At 37.5% G+C, this 25,462-nt stretch overlaps 1 protein-coding gene across 5 annotated transcripts in view; it reads right to left on the bottom strand.

The window, feature by feature from the left end:
- Positions 1-25,462, bottom strand: part of PIK3C2A (phosphatidylinositol-4-phosphate 3-kinase catalytic subunit type 2 alpha) — a 62,996-nt gene that overhangs the window by 22,092 nt on the left and 15,442 nt on the right. For 4 of the 5 annotated variants that reach the window (XM_068148075.1, XM_068148076.1, XM_068148077.1 and 1 more), the window contains 8 exons: positions 14,175-15,349; positions 9,438-9,544; positions 7,368-7,525; positions 4,334-4,454; positions 3,529-3,640; positions 2,854-2,933; positions 2,691-2,754; positions 67-210 (listed from right to left, as the gene is read on the bottom strand). In XM_068148075.1, coding sequence (XP_068004176.1) covers positions 67-210; positions 2,691-2,754; positions 2,854-2,933; positions 3,529-3,640; positions 4,334-4,454; positions 7,368-7,525; positions 9,438-9,544; positions 14,175-15,284 — 1,896 coding nt within the window. In that variant the 5' untranslated portion in view covers positions 15,285-15,349. The remainder of the gene's footprint in view (positions 1-66; positions 211-2,690; positions 2,755-2,853; positions 2,934-3,528; positions 3,641-4,333; positions 4,455-7,367; positions 7,526-9,437; positions 9,545-14,174; positions 15,350-25,462) is intronic. The other variant, XM_068148079.1, reaches the window with a different exon arrangement.

Consider the following 25,462-nt stretch of genomic DNA (forward strand, 5'->3'; position numbering starts at 1 on the left):
ATACAATGGCACTTATCAATGTTCAAAAGCATACCTCTGAATGCAATTTAAAGTGTGAAAGTTTACCTCAGAATTTTTAGTCCTTGGAAGATTAACAGCCCTCCTGAGCTTCTTTACTGCTTCTGTTATAGCAGGAGTCTCTACACAATCCAACGTAGAACAGATTTTCCTGACAGTCTTAATTATGTGATCCACTGCTTTATGCTGATTCTAATAAGGAATGTATGAGAGAACAGACTGATCTCATCACAATTGTGAAACCCAGTATTACTTTCATTTGTATTATGTCTTTTGGAATTAATTGCCATAAAAGGTTCATTATGAGATTAATATCTCAGTTACATTAAACAGTGCTGTAACAACTTCATTAAACAAAACCTCCAGTATTGAGAAGTTCCTTATAGCTCAATTCCCAGTGTCAAAACTCTAATAGCACATATTCTAGAATGAGATCCCAGGAAACATTAGAAGGTTTCCACCCATTTTTCTATTAAACTGTTGGCAGACAAGTATTTTCTAATGAGATATTAAGCTCAAATTCCCTCATGGCATAAAAAAAACCCCAAAAACAGTTTAAAAAAGGTTATTCAGCTAGCATGAGAAAGGACTGCTAAAAGAAGCAGTGTTTGAATTTCAGCCCTCTTAACACAAACATAGGTTCAAATTACTCTTAGACTACACTATAGCTTACATAATGCAACTTTATCTTTTTTTGCTTCACTTTAGTACACTCTTGTTTGTTGCAACTTTTTGTTTTACATATTCTTTAATTTAAATGGTTCTTCCAGATGAAGCAATTGCAAACTGTCAACTACCACCTTTACAAGAGTCTTTTTCTCTGAAAGGATTAGATCAGCTTCTTATCAGGGAATGAAATGCTAGTAGGCTGCTTAAGACAAAGTCAAGATGTTCCTAGTATTCCCTTCCTTCTTCACTCCCAAAGGAAGAAAAGCCACTTAAATCTAAATTATCACAGTATTCTTGGGCTTTCTTTTTAATGTAAATTAAGTTGTAACCCAATTCTAAAGAATACATTTATATTTTTATAGAATACAAAATTATGTATTTGCTTCAAAAGTACTCTTTACTTTGTAAAGGTTTAACATACAGGTTTCTTTCACAATCACTTATGAGCAGTTACAACTAAATAAAAGGGATTAGTGTAATACCTTCTTGGTAAAATGTGCACTGATTCCCAACCCCCACCCTCCCCGTCCCACCAGACATTCTCATGAGCTTCCTACCAACAGCCAGCAAAGAAGCCATCTGAATTAAAAACAAAATATCTTTTTGAGTTGGGAGTTACCTGGCAACAATTAACTTTGTCTTGGTAAGAAAACAACCACAAGCCAGAAGACTTTGTAAATATTTAAGCCACACTTTCAAAGCTAATGCTTTGAAGATAAGAGCTGTTTTGACACATGAAAAGCAAAATTTCCGCTGCCATTTTCCTCCCAGGCTCTCAATCTTAATAAAAAGACAATAGATAACTTTTGAAGTGGACAACAACATGAAATTGAAGGCTATGAAGCCTGTTTCAATTTGATTAGCAAGCTTCAGCTACCGTACATGTACAAGGAATTCACTTCAGGAATAAAAAAAATTTCAAATGCAACAAATGCTAATATTTGGACCTAATCAATATCAATTACATCCTACATCTCCCATCCTTAATAAGGCTTTTAAAAGAATAGAACATAAGTCTGAATTGAGATGTTTTGCATTCCTCACCTCAGCCTGTGAAATCAGTTAAGCAAGCTGAAGCAGCTGCAAGAGCAAAGCAACAACCACCACCATATCAAGAAGCAGTAAGATCTCACTCTTCTACAAAAATACATGTTAAAAACTACCCTTGAGAACAAGGTGAATCATCAGCAAGGGAATTAATAACATTAAGGGAATATGTAAATAGTGGACATCAGCTTGTTCAGGCCTGCATTTCCAGAGAGGCAGACGAAGTAGAAAAGTATTGTGATTAAGTCATTAATTTCAAGACTCTTTTAGAAACTGTTTAAGAAATACTGTTGCCTGTTTAAGAGTTTAGGTCTCCAAGTTATATTTCTGTGAGGAACTAAACTAAGCTTCTCCTTTTGGCAATCAGTAAAGCAAGATACCTTCAGCTAGGTTTTGCATTTAGGAAATCACTCTAAACCACTCTGCATGCAAGTGGGTTTTAGCTACCTAACATACACTGAAGCAACCAATTATTTTGACAGCATGTTTCCAATTAACCTGGTAGTGCAGAATAAGACATTTTTACATTTTGGAACATACAAGTAGGTTTTACACAAACACACTTCAGCTGTAGCTCCCATTGTGCACAATTACTGCTCACTTTTGGGTAGATTTGTATCTGTTACCAATGTATCATTCATGGCTGACAATAACTGACAGTCAGGATTCAGACCTTTTCCCTATTCCCCTAAATTAATCTCTGAGTGTTTTTGAGGAAAAGGTTATCTTGCACCCCAGGACTTAGAAGACATATTTCTAATTGTGATGATTAGGTAAAAATCAGTTCACAAGACAAGCTAGGAAGAAAAAGAAGAAGGGCAATCTAAAAATTCCACATTTGGCAGCTTGCTCTGATCTCAGTTTCCCCAAGAATATCTGCAAGTCTCTTTGCCAACTGTCTCATCAGTAAATTTTCCTCATGGTACTTTTGTTTCAGCAATTATTTATGAACTTACCTCATTTTTAAGAGCTATATTAACTTGCTTGTGATACACATCAAGCAGCTCTTCAATAGAGGATCTGCAAGAAATGGTAGTTATTGAAGATGAATGCAAAAGCATAACAGTCTCGGTCTGGAATCGAGCTGTAGCTTAATTACTAAAAATAACACAACACTACCTTATAATAGGTTCTCTGCAAGGCTTTTCTACTTTGTAAAGGTGTTTGGTTAGATGTATGGGGGTTCTGTCATCATCTTCCTGCAAGAAAATGTTAGATATTAAGTCCAAATCTCACCTTTCTATAATTTGTAACACTGTTTTAGAAATTTCTTTACTAATATCCATGGAGTTGAAAGGCAAAAACATAAGGTGATCTTTTCAAAGGGAAAGAGAAATAAAATAACAACTTGCCTATGAAATGCCTGCACACCACGACAGGGAGAAGGGTGAAGAAACAGCAATCAAGTGCCTAACCACACAGATACCAAATATTCCTGTCTTCCACTTGGATGGTCCGATGTAGATCTAATTAAACCTCAAATCTGTTTTCAACTTTTATTTAACTCTAAAGTTTGGTTCCCTCTCTTTTAGGCCTCAAGTTTAGTCCAAATGCTTGCATACTTTTTCCAGCTATAGTATTTGGTCTAATAGGAGAGATTATTGATATTTATAATATTTGCCTTGTGAAAATTCAGTATGTATTTCACTTCCTCTTAGCCTAACAGGATACAATTCCCAACATCTAGCAGACATAGGAATTTGTTAACAACAAAAAGGTTACAGTGCAGATCCATTAACTCTCAAGCAGATTCTCAATCTCTCAATGACTTGCTGCAGTTCAGGAGGTACTTACTGTTCGGGCCAGATCTCTGCATATTACACCATGGGTCAGGAGCTGCAGTTTGATTTCTGTATCCCACTTTCGACAGTTCTGAATGTACTCATGACTTCCTACACAGTGCTTACTGTTAAAACAAAAGAGAGCTGTAGTTACACCAACCACACACAGCTTTTCAGAGAACTCACATGGAATCCTGTTGGCTCAAAATAAGGAAATGGTGAATCAGCCTTCACACCATACATGTAGATCTCATTTTTACTTTTGCAGAAATGTCAGCATACTATGACAGATACTTATACTTTTCCTAGAGCTCTTTACATGGTTTCAGGTCAGCCACAGTAGTTTTCTAACCCAGAAAACTAATGGGTATTTGTAAACCATTAGTAGTTTGGAAAACAAGTAAAAACACACACACACAAAAAAGAAAACCATAAAAAACAAACAAACCAACAAACCCCCCAGCAACCAACAATGCCACATGTTATTTCAGATTATAAATTAATGGCTGGTGGGATTGGAAGAGCAGCTGAAAACTACAATATCCATCTGCAGAAATGCTCTAGAAATACGCATCTGAAAAACCTGTTTGTGTCCAACACAACAGATGACAGACTTGAACAGGTTTCTAGGAAGGTGTTGAGAACCTACTCTGCTGTATCCTAGAGCAACTCTAAAGATTTCTGATCTTGTGCAAAGCATGACTCTCCCATTTTTAAGACTTCTGCTTTAACACATTAAATTCTTAAAGCTATACTTCCCAGCAACTGCGCCATGAAAAAGCATGAAGTTAAATATTAATGAAAAAGAGTTTGCTTACTTCTGTAAAACTTCTTCTTGGCCACAGACTTTCAGGATATAGCTGCCAATGTCCACTTCACTCAAGTCATCATGCACCCAGCAAAGTGCCTGCATTATTATAAGCTCAACAGGGGAACTCACTGTTTAAAGAAATTACATCTAGAAGTTAAATATATATCTATAGCAAATGATAGTAACCATTGTTCACTCACAAAATGGAGTTAACAAGTTTATTTTTATGCTTGTAGGGAAAGCTGTTCTACTTCTATAACCTCCTAAACTTCACAGTTTGAGATCTTCACTTTTTTCTCACAAAGGCAGGCATCTTCTAAAATCTGCCTGTGGTTGAAGAAATTAATAAATCCTATTTAAAATCGAGTACAGTGTGGGTATTTGATCAAAAGTACAAAACCAGTCTGCAATCTTTTTTACAGGAGTTGTTATATGATAGCTCTGTTTTTCCTTTTTTAAATTATAAATTTGCCTTACTTAGCCAGGACTTCATATAGGTACACAATCCCAGAGGTGCTCAAAATTTAAAAATCATTAGCTGGTGAGGTAGAAATGGAACTTCTCTATTTGCTCTGCTTGAGGAAGTTAGTATCGGCTGTAGTAGAGGCAAATCCTGCTGAAACTCCTTTTTTCTTTTTCCTTTCCATTTGCCTAGGGAAGTTTCCACATTGTGTAGATCACATCTCAGCAAGCACAACCAAGCTTTTGGCAACAAGTGACTCCTAACTGCCAATACTTTCACATCAGGCTCCAAATGCATTTCTCTTCTATCCAGCAACTACTGAGCAAAAGAAAAAATCCCAAACCCAAAATCCATTCGCTCACAGCCACATAGATATGCTATAACACCACAAACTGTTTAAGTACAAAATGCTCTCTACTCTTTTCTGCTTAGCTTCTCATCTTTAAATCATCTGCAAATAATGTCACTAAGTACCTCAAAAGTCTGGGGGAAGGGATAAAAATCACAGTATAAAAGCATTTGAATTTTTCACCAGGATGCCTAGAATTTTTATTGTGCCCTTCAGAGATCTTCCTAATTTTTCTGCATCACCTTTTTGTAAAAAAGAAATGATATTGCTATGCTTTATACAGAGAGGTAATAACACAACAATATCTTCCACAACACAGCTTCATCTCATTAACACATGACTAATTTTTACAAGCACAGAGGTATTTGATAGCATGTGAAGAATGAGTATGTGGAATTCAAGAGCAAGGAATGCTAAGAAGCATGAATTCAGAAACACTAATTAACTAATTATTAAGACTATTTAACTTGTTTTAATCCAGAGTGAAACTGCTGTAGTACCTTCAGCAAACAATATGGTGGTTGATGGGGAAAAGAGATGCAATAACAGTGTATGGGCAACAGTCACAGGCTGCACTGGTGGAGGACTAACAGGACTGCAGAGTCCATCTTGCTGCTACACAATGATTGTTCAGTTTGTACTTCCATGTAAAGACTAATAAATTAATGCAAAAATGAGTAAGTATACTAAGGAAATATATAGAACTATATATATATAAGGTCTAAAATAAATCTTTCTTCTTTCTGGGTCCTTTCTACATACTGAGTTGTCAGAACACTGACAGACTGCAGATCCTTCTAAGCAGGACAGAAAGCCATGCTAAAGTAATTCTAGTATTAAGATGCTAAGGTATGCAATTAAATGACCAAGAACTGAAGGAATTAAATGAAGAATTGAAAATAATTAAAGAAAAGAACTTTCAATACACCTATTACTAGTCACATATGAGCTAAAGACACTGATCTTTTACTAGCTACAGAAGATAAATAGTTTAACTGTGATTAGTTTGAGTATCAGAAAAGGAAGATAGCAGAAAGTGCAAAGCACAAGATATGCAAGGCTAGAATGCGAAACATTTCAAGGTGTTCACTAAAATTCTAGAAGTAAAGGGCTGAAGATGTAATATTCTAGTTACCCTACCAAAGCCTTTTGTAGGAAAGGATTAAGCCTGTAGTATTAGGAGAGTGTAATCTGAAGGATGAAGAGCAGAAAAACCCTCCCTAGATTATGCTTACAGTCCACCTTATTTCTTAACAGAAGAGCATTAAAACACAGCAGGGTAACTGTAAGGCCCAGCAAATGAACACAGAATGAAGCCACCGAGAGCTAAGTTAAGTGTGTAAAAGAGTAGTTCTGAACCTTGTGAGAACAGCCAACTCTAAAGCATTAGAGACCCAAATGATAAAAACCCCAGCATGGCACAGGTGATAGTATTACCAGGTGACACTGTTTGGGAATGGGAACAGGCACTAGAGGAGTACAGAGACTAAGCAGTACATTGTTCCAGCAGTATTTTATCACCAAGAACTGTCAATCGTTGAGAGCCCTCAGAGTTATAACCTCTAATACAAACACACTGTGCAGTCTTAACTGCAGAGAGAAAAATTAATTTATGCACAAGAATAAGGCAAGCCTAAAAGTTCCAATCCTAACTTAATACCCTTAGATGTTCACAAAACTGGGCCAGCTATCTCAGGCACACTGCAACTGTGTTACTTGAGTCATTTCAGTATATGTTTATGAAAAGAAACAAATAATAAATAATTTCAATGTCCATTCTTATTTCCTAACAGCAATTTTGTCTGAATTTTCAGTTAGCTTGCAAGAGTTTATTTAAACATACATTACAGGGTTGAAATTAAAAATTAAAGGTCAATCATCTCAGTTCTGGTGTTGTCATCCCCTCAATTACGATAAAGTAGGTCAAACTCTTGAAAGACTGATTTAACCTTCCCAGCTGTGGATAGAACAGTGCTTCTGGTTTGCTGGGCTTTACTTTTTAAATCCAAAGTTTATCTTTGACAGGTTCTAAACATTTCCTGATAAAGGCACTTACCCAGAATTAGGTTCTTTCTTTATTTACCTTCTCCACATTCACTACAAGCAATCCACATACCTGAGACCCAGAGACTACAAAAAATAAAAGCCAATGCCTAGGCTGAGTGTACAGTCTTAACCCACCATTCTAAATCTTACAGGCAAAGTCCAATTTAAAAAGCAGAAACATACCATCACATGTAAAAGTTACTGGTTGCTGGAATTCTTCAATTTCTATAGAAACCTTGATACTGGCACTCTCCCCATTTATATTTCTTTGCAGCATGATTGGACTCAGCACAAAGCCTGGATTTGTTTGCTGATTAGTATAAGGAAACTTGGTCCTCAATCTGAAAGCAGAGAAGGTTTATGAAACATTGCAGTGGATAAGTCTAAGGCTAAAGCAAAATAACATGGTAATAATCACAAGCCAGAACAGCAACGACTACCTTTTACTCTTCACCTAAATTGTATGTACCAAACACCATTTTATTTTTCTACTCTCAACAAAACACTGCCCACAACAACTATACAAGTAGTAGTTAGGGGAAAAACCCCACCTTATAATTAGGCAAGTTTTCCATACATCTTAAAATATTTAAGGTCAACACTTACAGGACATATCCAGCTTCTGTAAAAATTAAGCTCTAAACCAGGTTTTAAAAAGCTAATCTATAGCCTTTGCTTAAAATGAGGGATTTTTCTTAAAAGCCTACTTTCTTTTATGTACAAAACACCACAAAATTGTTTGCAATTCCATTCTTGGAAGCATAACCTGAACTTAAGACAGTATGCAGAAGGTAGTTATTCCAAGTTGTGGAGGTTGAGAAAGAGGCTTAAATTAAGGGAAAAGCTTTTAGGACACAAACAGTATAAAACATTGACTTAGTAACAATAACTAGACAGTACTTTGATAGCTGCTTTTTGTTTTCTGCCATTTAACACAGATAAAATAATTTAACCTTCTACCATCATTAAACTAGTATTACAGATTCTAAACCAAACTCATCCCAGGCAGCCAGCACCAGAACAAGAGGACACAGTCTCAGGCTGCATCAGGGGAAGCTCAGGCTGGAGGTCAGGAGGAAGTTTTACACAGAGAGAGTGACTGCCCATTGGAATGGGCTGCCTGGGGAGGTGGTGGAGTCACCATCACTGGAAGTGTTCAGGAGGAGACTTGACAGGGTGTTTGGTTACATGGGTTAGTTGATTAGGTGGTGTTGGATGATAGGTTGGATGTGCTGATCTTGAAGGTCTCTTCCAACCTGGTTTATTCTATTCTATTCTATAATGGTCATCTGCTTCACTAGCCACATTCCTGACAATAGCATGAAGGGTGGGGGGGAAGTTGTCTACTCTCAAGTCCATCAGCATTTTAAGCACTGGGTCTTGAAAGAAAGGGTAACAATTAGATCTAACTAGATGCAACAAGCCTATTAGGAAAGCTTTGTTTTAATATTGTTCATCAGTAAGTTTCACAGGTGTACATGACTTCTCATTGGTTTTATGAAGTTTGTTTGTTTTCATACAGAGCAGCTGTTATGCTTCAGATTCAAAGATTTCTGCTTCCCCTGTTATTTACTGGGTTTTGATCTTGAGAGAGGAAAAAAGGCAAGACTCTGAATTTGCCTTCTCTACGAATAAGCAAAAAAGAAAGACAAAATAAATGTTTTATTAAATTGTGTCAGTAAGCAAAGACATAGAAGGAGCATTTGGGGTTATCAAGTGTCATCATCTTTATGACCTTTAAGAAACTCACCACCTTATCAAAGCAGGAACATGTTTCAAGGTTTTATTTGTGATGGAATTTCAGTTGCAGAAGTCATAAGAGAATTTAAGGGCTAGAAAAGCATTAAGTGACAGGATTTAGTGAGGTGCATGAACTAAGGAAAAAAGAAGGCTTCAAATTCTTTCAAAAAGAAATTGTACTAAAAAAAAGATAGAAGGAGATTCAAGTATATAGAAAAAATAGCTTTGAGAATAAAGTATTAGAAAAATCAAGGGGAAAAAAGTGAAAGTCACAGGAACAAAAGAATAAAGAGAAGATATGATAATCTAAAAACCTTAGTACTGAACACCTTAACAATTCTGTTGCATTTTTGGTAAAAAGGAAAAACTGGGATGAGAAAAGGGAAAAGGACACGTATTGGTATCTGCCAAATGAAGCAAAAAAATCTAGGATTGGCTCTGCCAACCTAACTGGAAATCAGTTACTTTGTTTTTTTCCTTCTGAAAGCTAATTTGTGTTCAATAATTTCTTACTTCGTAACTGCTTGAGAAAAAGCTGACAGTTCTTGATTCTGCCCTTCAATTTCTTGGAGAAGCACGTTTTCTGTCAGCATGCCAGTGGTCCCATTGTCTTTCTGCAACTCAAAGATAATACAGGATTTAAATAGCTGCAAACATATTCCTACAGCCAGCAAAGACATGTATAGAGGATAGATTTTCAGAAGTCTGAGACTTACTATTAGCTTTATCTAATCTACTTTTATGAGAAAAATGTCTGACATTACCAAAATGAAAAGTAAAGATTCACTGGAACAGTGACTCCTTTACAGAAAGTAATTTATTTGACAGCATCATTATCAGTTAATCATAAATTGCAAGCATAACAAGTTCCTGAGTTCTCAGCAGTAACCTACTTCATTAGAATCTGGCTAGATTTTGCTGAATCATAGAAGAAAGACAAAGAAATGTTTTTTTTTCCCCTCTATTTCTGCAATTCAACCCTAGCATAGTCCCAGAACAAACCATTACACATCAGTACTGCCTGTGATTACCTCTTCCTACAAAGCAGGAAAAGATAAACAGTACACTGGAAGGAAGCAGCACCCAAAACACTAAACTCAGAACTAATCTCATAGTATCAAATTACTGCTGGTTTAATCCCTTATGCCATAGGCATTCACCAGCTCCCAAAAATGTAAACCACAATCTCTCAAGTTTCTAACCTAAAAGACAATTGCTAAGAGAACAACAATATCTAATAAGCTTTCAAAAACTCCCCATAAACACAAAACTGCAGCAGTTTTTAATCTAGATCTGTTTCTGATCCAAATGCTAGTGTAAGCAAAGAGCAGAGAGCAGCTAGAACCACCAGTGATGCTGAGGTGGAACTCAATCATCTGTAGTCTAAGAGCCACCATCAACCTGAAGCACTCATGAAACTCCAACCAGATAATCCCTGGAATAAACTGATCTTGAAGAGTTTGCTCATGCCCAACCCAGGATCACTGCACACAGAAGACAAAGACTTCTGACCAGTTACATTTTACAACCAGAGCTTTTACAATGCTCACAGAAACCTTTAATCCACCCAGGAGTCCACACAAAATCAGAGTACACTGTATTTTTGTTTCTGAAAATCATCACAATTTATTCACATTTCTCAACTGCTGAACTAGAATGTGGGTTATTTATTACTAGCTGAAAAAAATAGCTGAGCATTTAGTATCATCAAAGCATATCAGACAAGATAGCAAATTAGACCATCTCAGAAAAGAAGTCAAATCTGTAACACAGACTCAGGACTTGTCAGGTATTTATCTTTTTGTACTTTTTGCTCAAATTAAGTTGTTTAAGTCATTCAGCATAAACTTAGAAGAGATAATATACGCCACTCGAATTGCATTCAACCTCAACCTAGTTATTTCAGCTAAAATACTGATTTCATGAACACTGATGAGTTCAAAAGGATAAATTCCATATAATTAGGGATTAGCCATACCACGGGAAGCAATTACAGCAGGAAGCTGTAAAGCCACAAAACCTGGAATGAAATTCAGGAGCACAAGTAACACCTTAAAGTTAAAAGGATTCTTCTATTCCAGCGTCTCAGACAAGTTCTATCACATGAAAACACTGGGCAGCTGCACAAGACCTGCTGACAGACTGGTACTAGATACAATTGCACATGCGTTCTTTACGCAATTACACAATAACAAAGAAATCATGCAGGGAAACAGGAAGTCAACAGACCAAGTGAAAGGTAAACACCCTTGATAAACATTCAACTAACTGCTGGTCAGGACTCAACACAAAACTCAACCATTTCAAATCAAGAAGTTGGCTATACAATTAATTTTTTTCTATGTAGGAGCTCTTTTTTAAGAGGTTAAGTAAGACAACAAATAAGTACTCCAAGCACTTTGCAACTCTAACCACAGTGTAAAAGCAGCGCACAAGGGGATTACTTAAAGTCACACCAAGGATGCAATGTTGCCACTTTACGCCACTATGTGACCCTTCTGAATTAAGTAGAGCAAATTTCGTAGGTTATTCTGCTGTTAAATTCAAATCCATTTAGGGAAGTGCAAGGCTTCTGTATGCACACAAGCTTGGCCAGGGTAGGCAATAAATTCTAATGTAATGAGCAAGGAGGAAAAAAATATTTTTTTATTACCCATACCTGACCTGAGGGTCACAGCTGACTAAAGGAGAGAAACCCAAAGCATCGCTGGAAATTACCTCCTGGTGGACAAACAAGAAGATTAAATACCTCCTAGCTGCTTTTTAGTTAATTTCAACACTAACTTTTGATTGCTTTGGGGAAGATCATTTCGGGGGGACAAATTCTGATATAGTAGAAATCTGGACTCAGACAATTAGGGTTTGGAGCAATAAATAGGATTTGAATTGGATTTAACTTCCAGACAAGTAAATCTAAGAGGTGCAAAAGCTATCAGTCAAACAGGAAACAACTTGTAAGAAAAGACTGCAGTCCAAGCTAGATAAGTAGTTCATTATCTAGACAGCCTGCAAAAATAGAAGTCATCTGCAAATATAATCACTCTGAGCAGTAAAAAATAAACCCAAACCACAGCAAATTTCCAAACGTGAGGTTATGACTTAAATCCCATGAGTACATAAAGCCTCAAGACTCTTCCTCTGTGCAGAGGAAAAGTAGAAAAGACAATACCTAAAACAGGACAAAATGATGATTTTCCCTCTGCTTTCAGAAAGCAAAGTGACAAATACTGAAGTATTTAAAGGGAAATATTGAATATATATTCATGAATATAGACATAGTCATGAAATATGAAACAAAACTCAAAGCAATCTATTTATTTAATGGGTTAAATAGAATCAAAATGCATGACTAGAAAGTTTTACAAATAATTTTGTTTAAAGGGGCAGTGAGACAATGAGCAGGTTGGGGGGGGGGGGGGAAGAGAGAATCCAGACCACTTAGGATGCAAGACCTCAGAATATACTTTGAAGGAAACATATACCTTGAGGTAAATGGGAAAGAATGCATGAGAACTGCCAAAAATAGTGGTAAAATAACTCAGCTTGCTGTATCAGATGGAAAATTATTTAAACTAGCACAGGATGGGCAAAAGATAAAGCAAAAGACACAGGTTATGTTGAAGGGATATTCATTTGAGAGATCTGTCTATAAATCTATTTATTATCATCTTCAATAACTCAGCACAATCAACAGAAACAACTCTTGTGATAATTTACTTTTGTAGCATCAGCTACCTTTCTAATGCAGACTAGCAGTAGAGTATAATGCTAAAACTAGTTAACCCCAGACTGGAGGAACACAAGCAGAAAGTAAATCTTGAAGTTTTGGTTGGGTAGTTACTACAAGAGTCTGTTACAAACTAAGAACTTGTTTGAGAAAGATGTTGGCTAAGATGATCAGATATATAAACAGACTATGTCTGAATTATTTACAGTAAAAGGATTAATAGATGCTGTTTTCATGCCACCAATAAAGTGAACACAATAAAAGTGCCCCTGCCTGTAATGAGGGTTTACTCATGCCACTGTACAAGGCACCTGGTACACTGTGCTATCACAGAGAACCATTCCTCTCATAACCATGTTAAAAAAAAAGTGACAGAAAAGAGAAGCTGTCTCACAGAGCTTGCCATGAAAGCTAACAGGAAGTCACTGCCTTTTGTAACATGTTGAGGTAAAGATCAAAATGGCTCCTTATTTTAAATAAATGCTGTTCCATCCTGTTAAGAACAATTTTTTTCTGCTGCAGATCAGATGACTGATGAGAATGGTGAGGATATGGAACAGCCCCTCAGTAGCAGGAGGAAAAGACCACATGTAAAAGCAGAACTTGAGCATTCTATGAATCAGTTAACACAGGACCTGCAAATAGCATGGGATTGGACCTGCAGAACAGGAAAGACCCTTTTAAACCCTGCATTCTTGAAAAACCTCTGGAATTCATAAAAACAAGTTTCACTCAGCAGTAGTCAAATACTACTTTTCACAGGCAACAGCACAGAAGCATGGATCCAGCATAGTCCAGGTCCTGTCAATAGTTACATTACAACCAACTATCACTGGAAAACTGACAAACACATTAGGGTAGCATAACAAATTGAAGGTGCAAACTGCTGTAGAGCCCAAATTTACATGTCTTTCCACATACTAGGAAATAACTGAGCTCATATATCACACACAGCTTAAGAGCGTAAAAAAATAAAGCGAGACCCAAGATCTTCACACATGTGATCCCTCAAAAACAGAGGTAAAGAATTTTTTGGTGTTTAGGGTTTGGGGTTTTTTTCTTCTTCTCCATTGGCCTTCTATTAAACTTTTGCCAGAGTACTGACAACTGGCCCAGAAAAAACAGGAAATCCTTCAAATGAGGTGCCAAAAATTTCACTTCAATGGAAATTTAGACAGCCTGCTAAGCCAAAGTCTAGTAAATATTCATTTTTCTGAGAAAAATCTCCCCCAGTTGGGGAGGGAGGAAGGGAAGAATTAAGGAACAACTAGGAAAATATCCTTGACTGATAACAGTTGTTTTTTATGGCATGTGCTTAGCCTACTAAAAACACCTAGAAAGAATACATAAGATTTAAAACAGCTGCAATCCAAAGTCTACAAGGGAGGGAAATATTTTGCTCCTTCCACCCAACCATCAAGCCAAGCGAGGTTTAATAAACAAATCCAGACCTTAAAGTGTCTTTAAATACTGCAATTAATCTTCACTATTATACTGCAATTTAAACATACTGATTTACATACCTGTGATGTTTGGCCCTGCAACTTCGCGAGTGGGGTTGTTCTCATGTTTAAGGACTGGCTCCTTGTAACTGTTGCTCCAGAAGATTTCCCATTAACTTTTCTTTCCAGGTGACAAGTTACTAACAGCTTTTCTTCCAGCAGCACTGCATCCCACGGATCTTCTGCAGTCATGCTTGAAGCCCTCTCTCCATCATTCTCTGCCTTATTTAAAGTCTCTGTACTATCCACTTTTGGTTTACTTAGGGGATCTAAATCTAACCAGTCAAATTTACTAACATCCCTGCAGGTCTCCGAGGCTGGTAGGTTAGCAACTGCAGACTTTATAGAAGTCATCTCTAGGTCCGTGCCTGACTTGCCATTTTTCAGAAATTCTGAGGTGCTTGCAATTTTGTCAAACACTTTTGCCATTTCTGGTGTAAGTACTGGAGGATATATAGGTAGGCTTCCTTGTGAACGGAAAGGTGTAGTAGCTGCCAATGGGTACGAAATGTATTGCGACTGTCTTGGAAGACCAAGATAAAGAGGTTCTCTAGAGTGATAGGAGGACATACTTGGGTGGAATCCATTCTGAAATACACCAATCTGTTTTGTGAAAGAAGCTGAGGGGTAAACAGGAGGTAAAGTGCATGTCACAGGTGGTGGTATCCCAGGCATCCACTGTCTTCTCTGACCTGCAGGCCCAAGATAAAATTGTGAAGACAACGATGGGCTCAAAATAGGACTTGCTGGCAGCGTAGGTACTTTATTAGATTCAAAACTGTCATCCAGCAGCAGTTTCTCTAGTTCAGCATGAGTAAGCTTCTCTATGTCAATGGTACTTAGCTTATCATCCACGCTCTTGGCATCAGACTCTGGAAACACCATGAGATCATGGTCCTGTTTGCTCTGAGTCTGTGCTTTTTGTCTGGTGCTGCTTAAAGAGTAAGAAGTTTGTTTGTTACCAGCTACACCTCTTTCTTTCTGCATCTTAGCTAATGCCTCAGCTTCCATCTGCAACGCCTCCTCTTTGTCCACATCTTTTGACCTCGTGGCTGCCAAAGAAGGTGATGAGCGCTGTTTAAATCCATTGCTGCTGGACACCTGGGCCATACCGCACGAGCAGATGTCCATCTAATGAAGCAACACTCCCCTTGGACTAGTTGTCTGCCCTTGGCTTCAGAATTGATTTAGCAGGCCTGAAAAGGAAATTAAAACATTAGATATGCACAAAAGACATGCATGAGAACTGTCATATGTCACCAACTGACAAGGTTGCACAAGTCCTTCAGAAACCCAGGCCACAAAAGATACAGAAAGGCTACGTTCCTATACCTGTTTTCAGAGTTGTGCACCTCTCGTCACTTAGCCACCTTCAGCCTTTGAAGCAGAAATTGTTGTAAAGACTAGCATTGATAAAGTGCCTTTTATTGGGAAGACTTCCAGTTTTCCTTTGTGTATTACAAAAATGACAGGCCTACCTAGCTGCTGTACCCTGGTTGTGATGGTCATAATGATGCTGAAGGATCTCCCTTCCTTTGGAAAATATCAATGTACATTACCCTCTTAACAAGAGAAAGAATGCTTATTAAATGCTATTTATTGGACAAGCAAAATAAGCAATTTAAGTTCAGCTACTCATTAAGTAATCCCTTGAACAGGCCCTGAAAGGAAGTGCCATTCCCCACTAGATAAGCAAAGACACTCTGAAAGGTCACTTTTCCTTAAGGCCAGCACCAATAAAATCACTTGCATTTCTCCAATTACAATCAGTACTATTATACAACTGCCTGTACTCACAGTATCTATGACTCTTCATTGAAATAACTTTACAAGGGGTTACCACAAGAACTATGTTATTTTTCACTATAATTTCTACTTTATTCCACAGCTTTTACACACAGCCACATTTGAATTGAGTCCAGAAGATAAGATGTCTTCCAGCAAAAGCTAGTATGCATATCAAGTAGCAAGATAAAAATCATGAATAATGAGTTTCTGCCAGAAGGATTACATAAACCCCAATCCTCCTTAACACACAGTTTCACTGAACTAGATGAACCTTTCAGATGTAAATCATCATGTGTTTAAATCATGCCACCATCTACAAATTAAGAGTTCTCTGCAGCAAACAACATAGATAACTCAAAATCTATCTTTATGTTCCCTGGCTATTCACACTCATGAGATGTGCTTTAAACAAACTGGCTGTACTTCTGTAGACTCACCACACAGAAAGATTCCTAACAGATTTCTAACAGATTCTTTAAATTCTTTTAAGACTCTAGCCAAGTTTGGGTTTGTTGTTTTTTTAAATCCACTGGCTTATAAAGATGTCTCTCCTTCACAGTGTAAGTGGTTCTATATGTTTCAGCTAAGTCTGAAAACATGAATTCAGGTGAAACCCTTCACAAAGCAAGATTAAACCAGAACTGATGTTACAGGTACCAAGACAAGAGGGTGTATTCAGAAAGCCTGAAACAGTGATGGACTAATAAAGTTACAAACCCCTAAAAAACATAACTAAGTTCCTGGGGAATAGTCTCAAGGAGCAGCTTTGGAGGTTACTGGTATGTATCTATTCCACATGGTAATTATATTCAACACAGGTGAAGTCTATAGAATAAAAGCAGACACCTTTTCCATACAATATATTAAGCTGCAGAGTTTGACATTCATTAGTCACAACTGTTGCCATTAGGAAGAAGTCCTAATGCATACTACCTATTTGCACAGCTGAGTCGTGAACCAGGTCAGGGAACTGATTAAAAAGGCAACACAAACACAAATGCCAAACTTTTTTCCGAGTTCCTTTACAGACAGTGCAGGTCGCTGTGCCCATTCACAGCACAGCTGTGGGCTTCAATGCCATTTGGTTATTTAGTCTCCTGTTACCAAGACTTCCAAACCTTCTCCTAAAGATGTACTGATTATTTTGTAGATTGTCTAAGCCTACTAGCCACAAATAACATCCCAGTGAGGAATCTAATATCCTTTACGTCAGCTGCTCAGACTGCCTGGATAGCCAAACAGGCTTTAATCTCTTTATTAACTTACAGATGGTTAAAAATGCTATGTCAGATTTTCAGATGTAAGAAAACAGCGACCTACGGAGTTCTCTCAGTAATTCCTGCTTGGCTTTTCCAAGAATCAGCAGCATGGGGTAACTGCAGTTTTCACAGTCTTGCTGTTGTCCAAGGATTCTACATAGCAGCAGAATTTGATTTTAATTTTTTTTGCTGAATTTTACTTAGGGAAAAAAAAAAAAAAAGTAGCACAGGATCACACTCTCTGTGACTATTCAGAACTGTTTGGACTACAGCTTTGAAGAGGATTATCAACGCATTCTGGTTCTGCTTGATAATTACAGTACAAAGTTATTTTTCTTAGGAAAAAATATCAAGATTTACGTGGTCTTCACAGTAGCTGTATATAACAACGCCAGCTCCTGAAAACCGAGGCAGCCTTATCTTCCTGCTGAAATGGACAGCTTTGATCTCCATACTCCCCAAGCAGTCTCCTGCTCACAAGAAGTCACTGTCCCACAGCCATGACTGCAGATAATCATACATTCCTTAGCACTCAGAAACAGGGGGCACAGCTACTGCCGCACATTCATTCGGAACATCTAGGGAATCTCAATCACTCGATAACTGCTTATTATAGCATTTCGCATTACAGTGCTGCATTTTTGTCAGGGTTATGACTGCATGCTTGCACTAACAAATCCAGTGACTTCTACTGTTCAAGAAAGAATATTAGTATCAGTGGTTATCTGAAGAGTTCCATTTTTTCACTTTTATTTTTGCAAAACAATCTCATCAGCATACACACACTCCATCCGATTGCTGTATTTAAGCCCTGCCTTTAGGAAACTTCTAAAATCATACCAGTATATAAAGTTCTGTCATTTTATAAGCAGACTGGAGTGTTCAAACAGGCTGAAGTTAAAATCTAACTTAAGCAATCTGATTAAACTGCAACAGTTTTAGCAAACCTTTATCCCGCATGTCAGTTCTAAATGGTGATTTCACATGATTAAACACCAGAACAGCTCCCTAGGCCTAAAACCTTCTTTTAAATGCTAACTACAGGCCATCAGTTAGCATCTTCACAGAAGTTTAGCCTCACTTTGAACTTGTGACTTTTCAGCCATCTAAGTTCAAAGGCAGAGAGAGTAGAATTTAAACTTCTCCAATATCCACAAAGATGAGGGCAAATTCATTTGGAACGTGTATCAGCAAGGAACTTCTCTCAAACACTCAGAAATATATGATTTCAATTCAAATACCAGAAACAGGAAAACCAGATGCCTGAAACACTACCATAGGAATTAGGAGAAGTCTGCAACAACTGGAAGTCACTGGAAGACCTAGAAGTAATCCTTAAAGTCAGGATTGTTCTCACCCCAACTGCTCCACACTATTTTAAGTAACAGTAATAACCCGTCTTCAACTGTCAATCTGTCCATCTTCAAGAGCCCAACTTTCTTCCAAGCACTTAAAGACTGGGTCAAATACTGCCTTTTTTTTTTCCCTTTTTCTCTTACAAAGGAAAACCAGAAGCAACTGAAGGTATTATAACAGAAATTTTCAAGTGATAAAACAGATTTCCTACCCCACTTACTACTCCCCCAAACCTGAAATCAGACAGACACATTCATACTTTGTATACAAAGTCACCATATCCACACTGCTCTGGCAGGAACTCCCCAACACTGCCTTGATTCCTTCAAAAGCAGCACTAAATCTCAATCACCAGATTCACCTACAATCTTGATGAAAGGCAATTTGTCTCTTGCAGCGAGACTTAGTCAACTTTAAGTAATATTTTCTTTAAGTATTTGACCAAATGCAATCAGACACGATTCTGCAGATCCTCCTGACTCCAGTCTAACAGAGCTCTTCCCTTGGAGGCAATTTTTGAATTCATGTGTTTAGAACACTAAAGTTCATTTGCTCACTCAGGTACCTGCGTTATTGCTATGTAATTTTGAGTATTGCTCATTATTTATTATTTCAAAGGTGCAAAATGCTTTTCCAGAAAAGGAAAATGCAGCAGCAAAACTTAGTAATAGAAAACCCAAGAAATAAAGAGCTGTCTGACCATCTTCTTCAGATCAAAGCATCTGCATGGAATGGAAATTCATGTCAAACCAGATTTTCACTTACAGAGGCTTATATAATTAATAAACAAATAAATAAATTTACCTATGCACAAATCTAGCACATACATAAAACTGAACCACAAACTACTTTTTCAAATAAGGAATTTATAGGTTTTGGGCAAGAAACTTCAAAATAATCAATACGAGATATTACATCTCTACCAGGACAAAGACTCAAAATCCACATTAGTTTCCTGTCTTATTAAGCATGGGATGACTATTGGAAATAAATCCTATTGCCTTAAGAAGAGGTAATCACTCCATCTGCTCATGTGCATGTTAAAATTCTTCTCTACTTGAGTTGCACAACAATTTCTTTTCAAAAACTCAAGGCTTTTAACAGTCTATTTATAATTGTTCTGAACAAGAACAGGACATACTATTTGGTAATTCATTTTTAAGGAATACTTTTTAGTTATCACAAATCAGCACACATAAATCCCCCAGAGTCCAAGCACTAAATACAGAAGCAATGATAACAAGTCAGATCATTTCCTGCATTCCTTATAAAGTACAGCCCAGAGCTTCCTCAAAACAAGTGTAATTTTTCACAATAACTCCATGGTTATTTTCCCATTAATCAAAAGATTGTTTGGATGCATTTGCCTAACACTGAATGATACTTTAAGAAACAAAAAAAAATCTTGCCTGCATACCAGAGATGGTTGTAGATTTACGGGAAAACTTAGCAAAATAAAGCAGCAGTAATATACTATGGAAAGTACCAATCATCTGGAAAGGAATTTATAGCAAGACGTTTGCCCACAGCAGGAAAACTGCTTAGTAAGAAGAAATACAAGAAGTTTGATGTTCAAAAGCCCTCTCTGCCAGATGTATTCAGATTGCTACGAAGGAACAACTGAACAGGTACTTCAAGATGTCACATCATGATTACGTTCCTTAGTTTTTTGAAATACTGCTAGGTCTAAACTGGAAGTTTTACAACAATGTGTACATAGTCCTGAAAGGATGGTGTTTCAGACATATAGTTTTACCATGCTATCTTTCCACTAGAAAATTAGTAGCTTCTTTAATCCGGTCATTTCAGCAAAATCAGAAAGTGCCCCTTAACAGGCAGAATTAATGGAGCTAACAGGAAGATTGATTCCATTTTCCTTTTGGTTGTATCTGCAAAATCTATAAAGACAATTTCAGTAGCTTAAAAACAGGTGCAATTTTTAACTGGACACAAACTGTGAACCATTTCTGTTTTGCTCAAATCATTCAGCTCATAGATACCTAAGCGACTGTACTGAGCCCAGTAACTAAATCTCTTTAACTTTGATTTTGAAATTTCATTTACATCTAAAAAGTGAAATTTTATCACCAAACCTCTGATGTTGAAATCTTATTTTCCGGTCCTTCAATACTGGCAACAAATCTCTTCCAAAAAAATCCAGCCTTGGCTGTTTCAGTGCTTATCAAGATGACTCTTCTTAAATCAATTTTCATTCAGGACACTGTGCAGATACGGCTTACTTTGTAACTGTAGAATCTTGGTTTTTTGGTTCTTTTTTAATCTGTGTTCCAAGATAGACAAAGGGTGGAAGCATCATCATCCATCATGATGTTCCAGTCAAATCTTCAGTGGAGGCAGCTACAGCTACCTACAGATCGTATGTTTTCTATTGCCATAAAGTACTCTTCCCGTCCTTGAACCAGTGGTTCGCACATTAGTCACTGCAAGCCGCTCTGCCAGTGTATGTGGCTATGTGCAGACTTGGTACAATATGTTCGCAAGCTTCTTCAGCATATCTTTGTTGTAATACTCCTCCCCTCAAATCATGCTTTCATTTAAGTCTAAGACAGGGGTCTTTGTTAAATTCCATAAAAAAAGCCAGCACCACCAAGACCTCTGAGCGTCACAGATAGATGAAAACAGTAGCATGAGCTCATATTATTGAGCACCGTGGATTTATTACCAGGATAATCTTTACAAATGCCTGAATCATAGCAAGGAGTCCTTAAAGCACAGTCAGCTGAAAACACAAATCAAAAGCAAGCTTGACACTGATCTCACCAGTTGGAGAACTACTCACCTACTTTTGCATCTCTGTTCCTCCCTGTGTTGTTCTCTAATAGCATACCTGTTATCTATTCCTGCCCAGTGTTTTCTGGATGCAGATACCAGAATGAAAAACAACAATAATGAAACTGATGGCATCCCAGGCTGTTTCATTCTGATGCACTTGGCCAAGATTTTTATTTTCCGTGCCTTACAGCCAAGCCTTTTACTAGCATTGTTTGACAAAGGCTAAGAATTTTAGCTCTGTTGCAATGTTTCTCCTTGCAGAATAATGCTTTCATATCCACCCCTTGGGTTTCAGAAGTTTGCTTCTGAAAATTTTAACTGGTTCTCTTGCTTTCCAGCCACCTCTAAAGTTGTGCTTTTCTCCATGTCACCTCATGATTCACACTCTTTTCCACCAACCCTTTAATTCAAAAGCAGCTTGAAACCAACTCACGCAAAACAAAATATTCCACCCAGAATCAACATCAGCTACCGTTGTAGGGTTTGAGGCCATGTCATTGTGCCCATCTGAATAATCTGCACAGTAACCCATGATCTGCAAAATAATATTGTTCTGGAATATTACTCTACTGGAAGAATTAAGACTGGAAGGAGCTTCAGGAGATATCTAGTTCCTTTACCTCCTCAAAGCACCTGTGAAAAGGTGACGAGGGTGCTCAGGGCTTCACCCAGGCGGCAATATCACAAAGTGATATCATACAGTGCAGGCCTGACCACAGTCACAAATTACCTGTCTAGTACTAGTACTTCCACTAACTCAAACACTATTATTAAGCAGAAGATGGACAACATTTTCAACTGCATATCCAATTTGATCAAAAACATAGAAAGTGAATAAATTGTGGAGAGGACAGAGAAAAGAAACTTTTGTGCTATCTGTCTTAATCACCCAGCAATGCCTGAACATTTCCCATATAGTTTTATATCATTCAGTATAAACAGAGGACAATAGTAAAACCCCAAGTTTGCTTATATACCTGAAATAACCCCTGCAAATACCCTCCTAATGTTACAGAGCATTCAAAACACAGCAAAATACAGGAAGTTCATGATGCAATGGACAGGGGCTATTAACATAGGGAGATGAAAACAAGTCTCCCCCACAGAGATGCTATTCTCAGTCCTGTGCAGCAGTGCTAGTATACACCTTCAACAAAACATAATCACAACCCTTAGCAGCATAGGGAGAAACAGGCAGGTCACCCCACTCTGTCAGAGGTTTAACTCTGTATCACTGTATCAGTATCAACCTACCAGCCTAACCAAACTCAATTCTGATGCAGTAGCCAAATTATTTCTACCACTTGCTTCGGCAGATGAGTTTCCCCTCAGGCAGGAAACTTGCACAGTTTCAGTTATAACCAGCAGATGCTTCTTAGTCACAAAGCTAGTACTTATGAACTGTTGATTACTAATTGAAAGAACAAATGCGCTGCTCACATACCTTTTTGCTTTATACATTAGACAAAACTCAATGCTGATTAGATGTATTAATAATTCAGTGATTACCTTTTTGCTTTATGCATTAGACTATTAAATGCTGATTAGATGTATCAATGATTCCATGATTACTTCACTTGAACACAGCACTGGTAGATAACTGAGCAGCATGGCTCTATTCAATCAGATCAAAGGTTCATCTCATTCTTGTCTTTAAGGGCGCCTTCAGAAATGCAAATGGAACAAAACTAACCCAAGGATAGCTCATAATGACACTTCCTCAAAATACTCTTCTGGCCTCCACTAATTTGCCACTCAAGTACTTCCTCAATCCTGAGGTAACTTCTCTAATGTTAAGACCCCAAAGCATTTGGTCCCCCAAGGAATTTATCCAACTGCATGCTGAACTCACTTCAGCACTCACCCTCTAACTCAACGTTGTCACCACTCCGCTTTTCTGCTTTGACTACAATCCAAGTAGCAGATTGTATCAGTTATCAATGACCTGTTCTCCATGTATCTCCTCTAGCAACTAACATCAACTACAATACTGAAACTACAAGCTACAAACACTTAAAAATTATTTCACCTAGGTCATCATGCAGTAACCAACCAGCAGATCTGCACTAGTGACATACTCTTAACACAAAACCATGAGATCCTCACACACTACACACTGAAAGCTTCCAGTTATGGTTGGGTTTAAGTGATGGTTTGCGTGTAGATTTAATGCCACACACAGGGGAAAATTACTAGTTACGTGAAATATGCAGACATAGCTTCTCTCTGTACTTCTTCAATGAAAGCACTCTAAAGTTATCCCACTTGGACCAAACTAAACATACTCCAGGTAAATAATTTCAGGCTGTATTTCTACAACAGTATAGATCAAAGTAATATTTCTCATATAATTTTTAATATGAGCTTCGAGGAAAATATTTTATTCTAAATCTTTTACAGATTAAGTGAGGTTCAGCATTACCAGCATGCTCTGAAACATTTCCTCCTTCACTTGTGCGGTCTGGAAACAACTTCTGTATTCTTCTGCAACAACTGACATCACAGCAACCTTTACAAGCACAAAGGGGCTGGATGAATGCTGTATTAGATGACTGATGTTAGTGACCACTACTGATAAAAAACGACCTCTGATTCTGGTAAGTAATTACACATCCACTTCTTCTACTTAGAATAGAGATAGCAGATTTAATAGCAGCACTGAGTAAGAAATATTGGCAGTTTCAAGTTAACTTAGTTTAACAAGTAAGAAACTGATGAATACAAATTCAGAAAAGGGTTTTTTTTTTCCATTTTCCATTTAAGGCATTCACCTTTCTTTGTTGCTGCACAGAGAACTACTAAAAAAATATTAATCTTCAATTTATATACTTATATATATATATTATATATTATTATATATTTATCTGTACTGAGGAACCATTATGTGAGTTCTTAATTATGACAATAATACCTCAAAAGGAAAGAGGCACCTCAAGTGTTTAAACCACAATTACTATTACATTGGATTAAATAGGATAATTATATTTTATTAAATCAATCAAAACTCTAAACCTCTGAGACTTCCCATGTATTTTTTTAAAGAAAAAACATCTTTATGCAAAAGACTATTCAAATAAAGCACAACATTTACAAAGACAGGATGCTAAATGATTTATAGCTTGTTTGGTTTGTGGGTTGTTTATTTTCTCAGCAAAAGGACATTTAACTACAAGTATTTGCTACATCTCCCTGTGCTTTCTGTCACTGCTTTTATCTTTTATGCAGTTTTCTTTCACTGGCCATTTGTTTTGCTTTATCTTGCTTTTGGTTTAAAAAAACAACAACAAAATAGGTGGGCATTAGAGTCCCTTCCTTCCCCTCCCACAAAATGCAGTAAACAAGCACAACTTAAGCAACTCCTCCTCCTCCCAGATGCATAAAGGAAGTTTTTTCCAGGCCCAGTCTCAGGGTTGGGGGAATGAAGGACACAACTGCCTGAAAAACTGATAAAACCAATTAACAAAATGCTTTTGCCTGCCAGATTTTATTCCCCCTCCCCCATTTCTGCTTCCCTTTTGGATTCTTCATAAATCATCCGTTACTATTATTCTTGAAAACTGTATTCTAAGTAGGTATTGCACAACATCTTTCACAAACTTACACATTTTGTCTTTTCAGTTCCCTTTGGAAAGGGACTCAAACTGAACACACAAAGTTGTTATTTAAAAACTCTGTACCTTTCCCCTTCCCCAAATCAACTTTACTGTGCTACACTCTAGGATCACTTTTGTAATAAGTAACATGGTGAGGAGGAAAAGCTTCAGATATTTCTTTTCTTCCAAGTTCTTTCTGGGACTGCAGCTCACCACCACAGTCCCTTTCTCCAGCAACAGCAGAGCTGTTAGTGGGAGATTAACTTGTTCTAAGCAAAGATGCATGTTCACATTTTTATTGTTTTGATGCTGAATAATCATCTTGATCAAGTTGTGAACTGCAAGACAGTTCCACACTTTCACGTATCACTGCTAATATCTGAAGAGGTCCCCGAGGAAACAGCAGAGCCGTTTACGGATCAGTCTGCCAACAGGAAAAGTAACCCTTGCAGCGACAGCCAAGGCCCCCCTTCACAGGACGAGTTATCAGACAGCCGGACCCTTCTCAGGCGCTTCCTGC

The sequence above is a fragment of the Melanerpes formicivorus genome, unplaced genomic scaffold, assembly GCF_026170545.1.
Source record: "Melanerpes formicivorus ecotype bairdi unplaced genomic scaffold, bMelFor1.0.p_v2 SCAF_16, whole genome shotgun sequence".
NCBI lineage: Eukaryota > Metazoa > Chordata > Aves > Piciformes > Picidae > Melanerpes > Melanerpes formicivorus.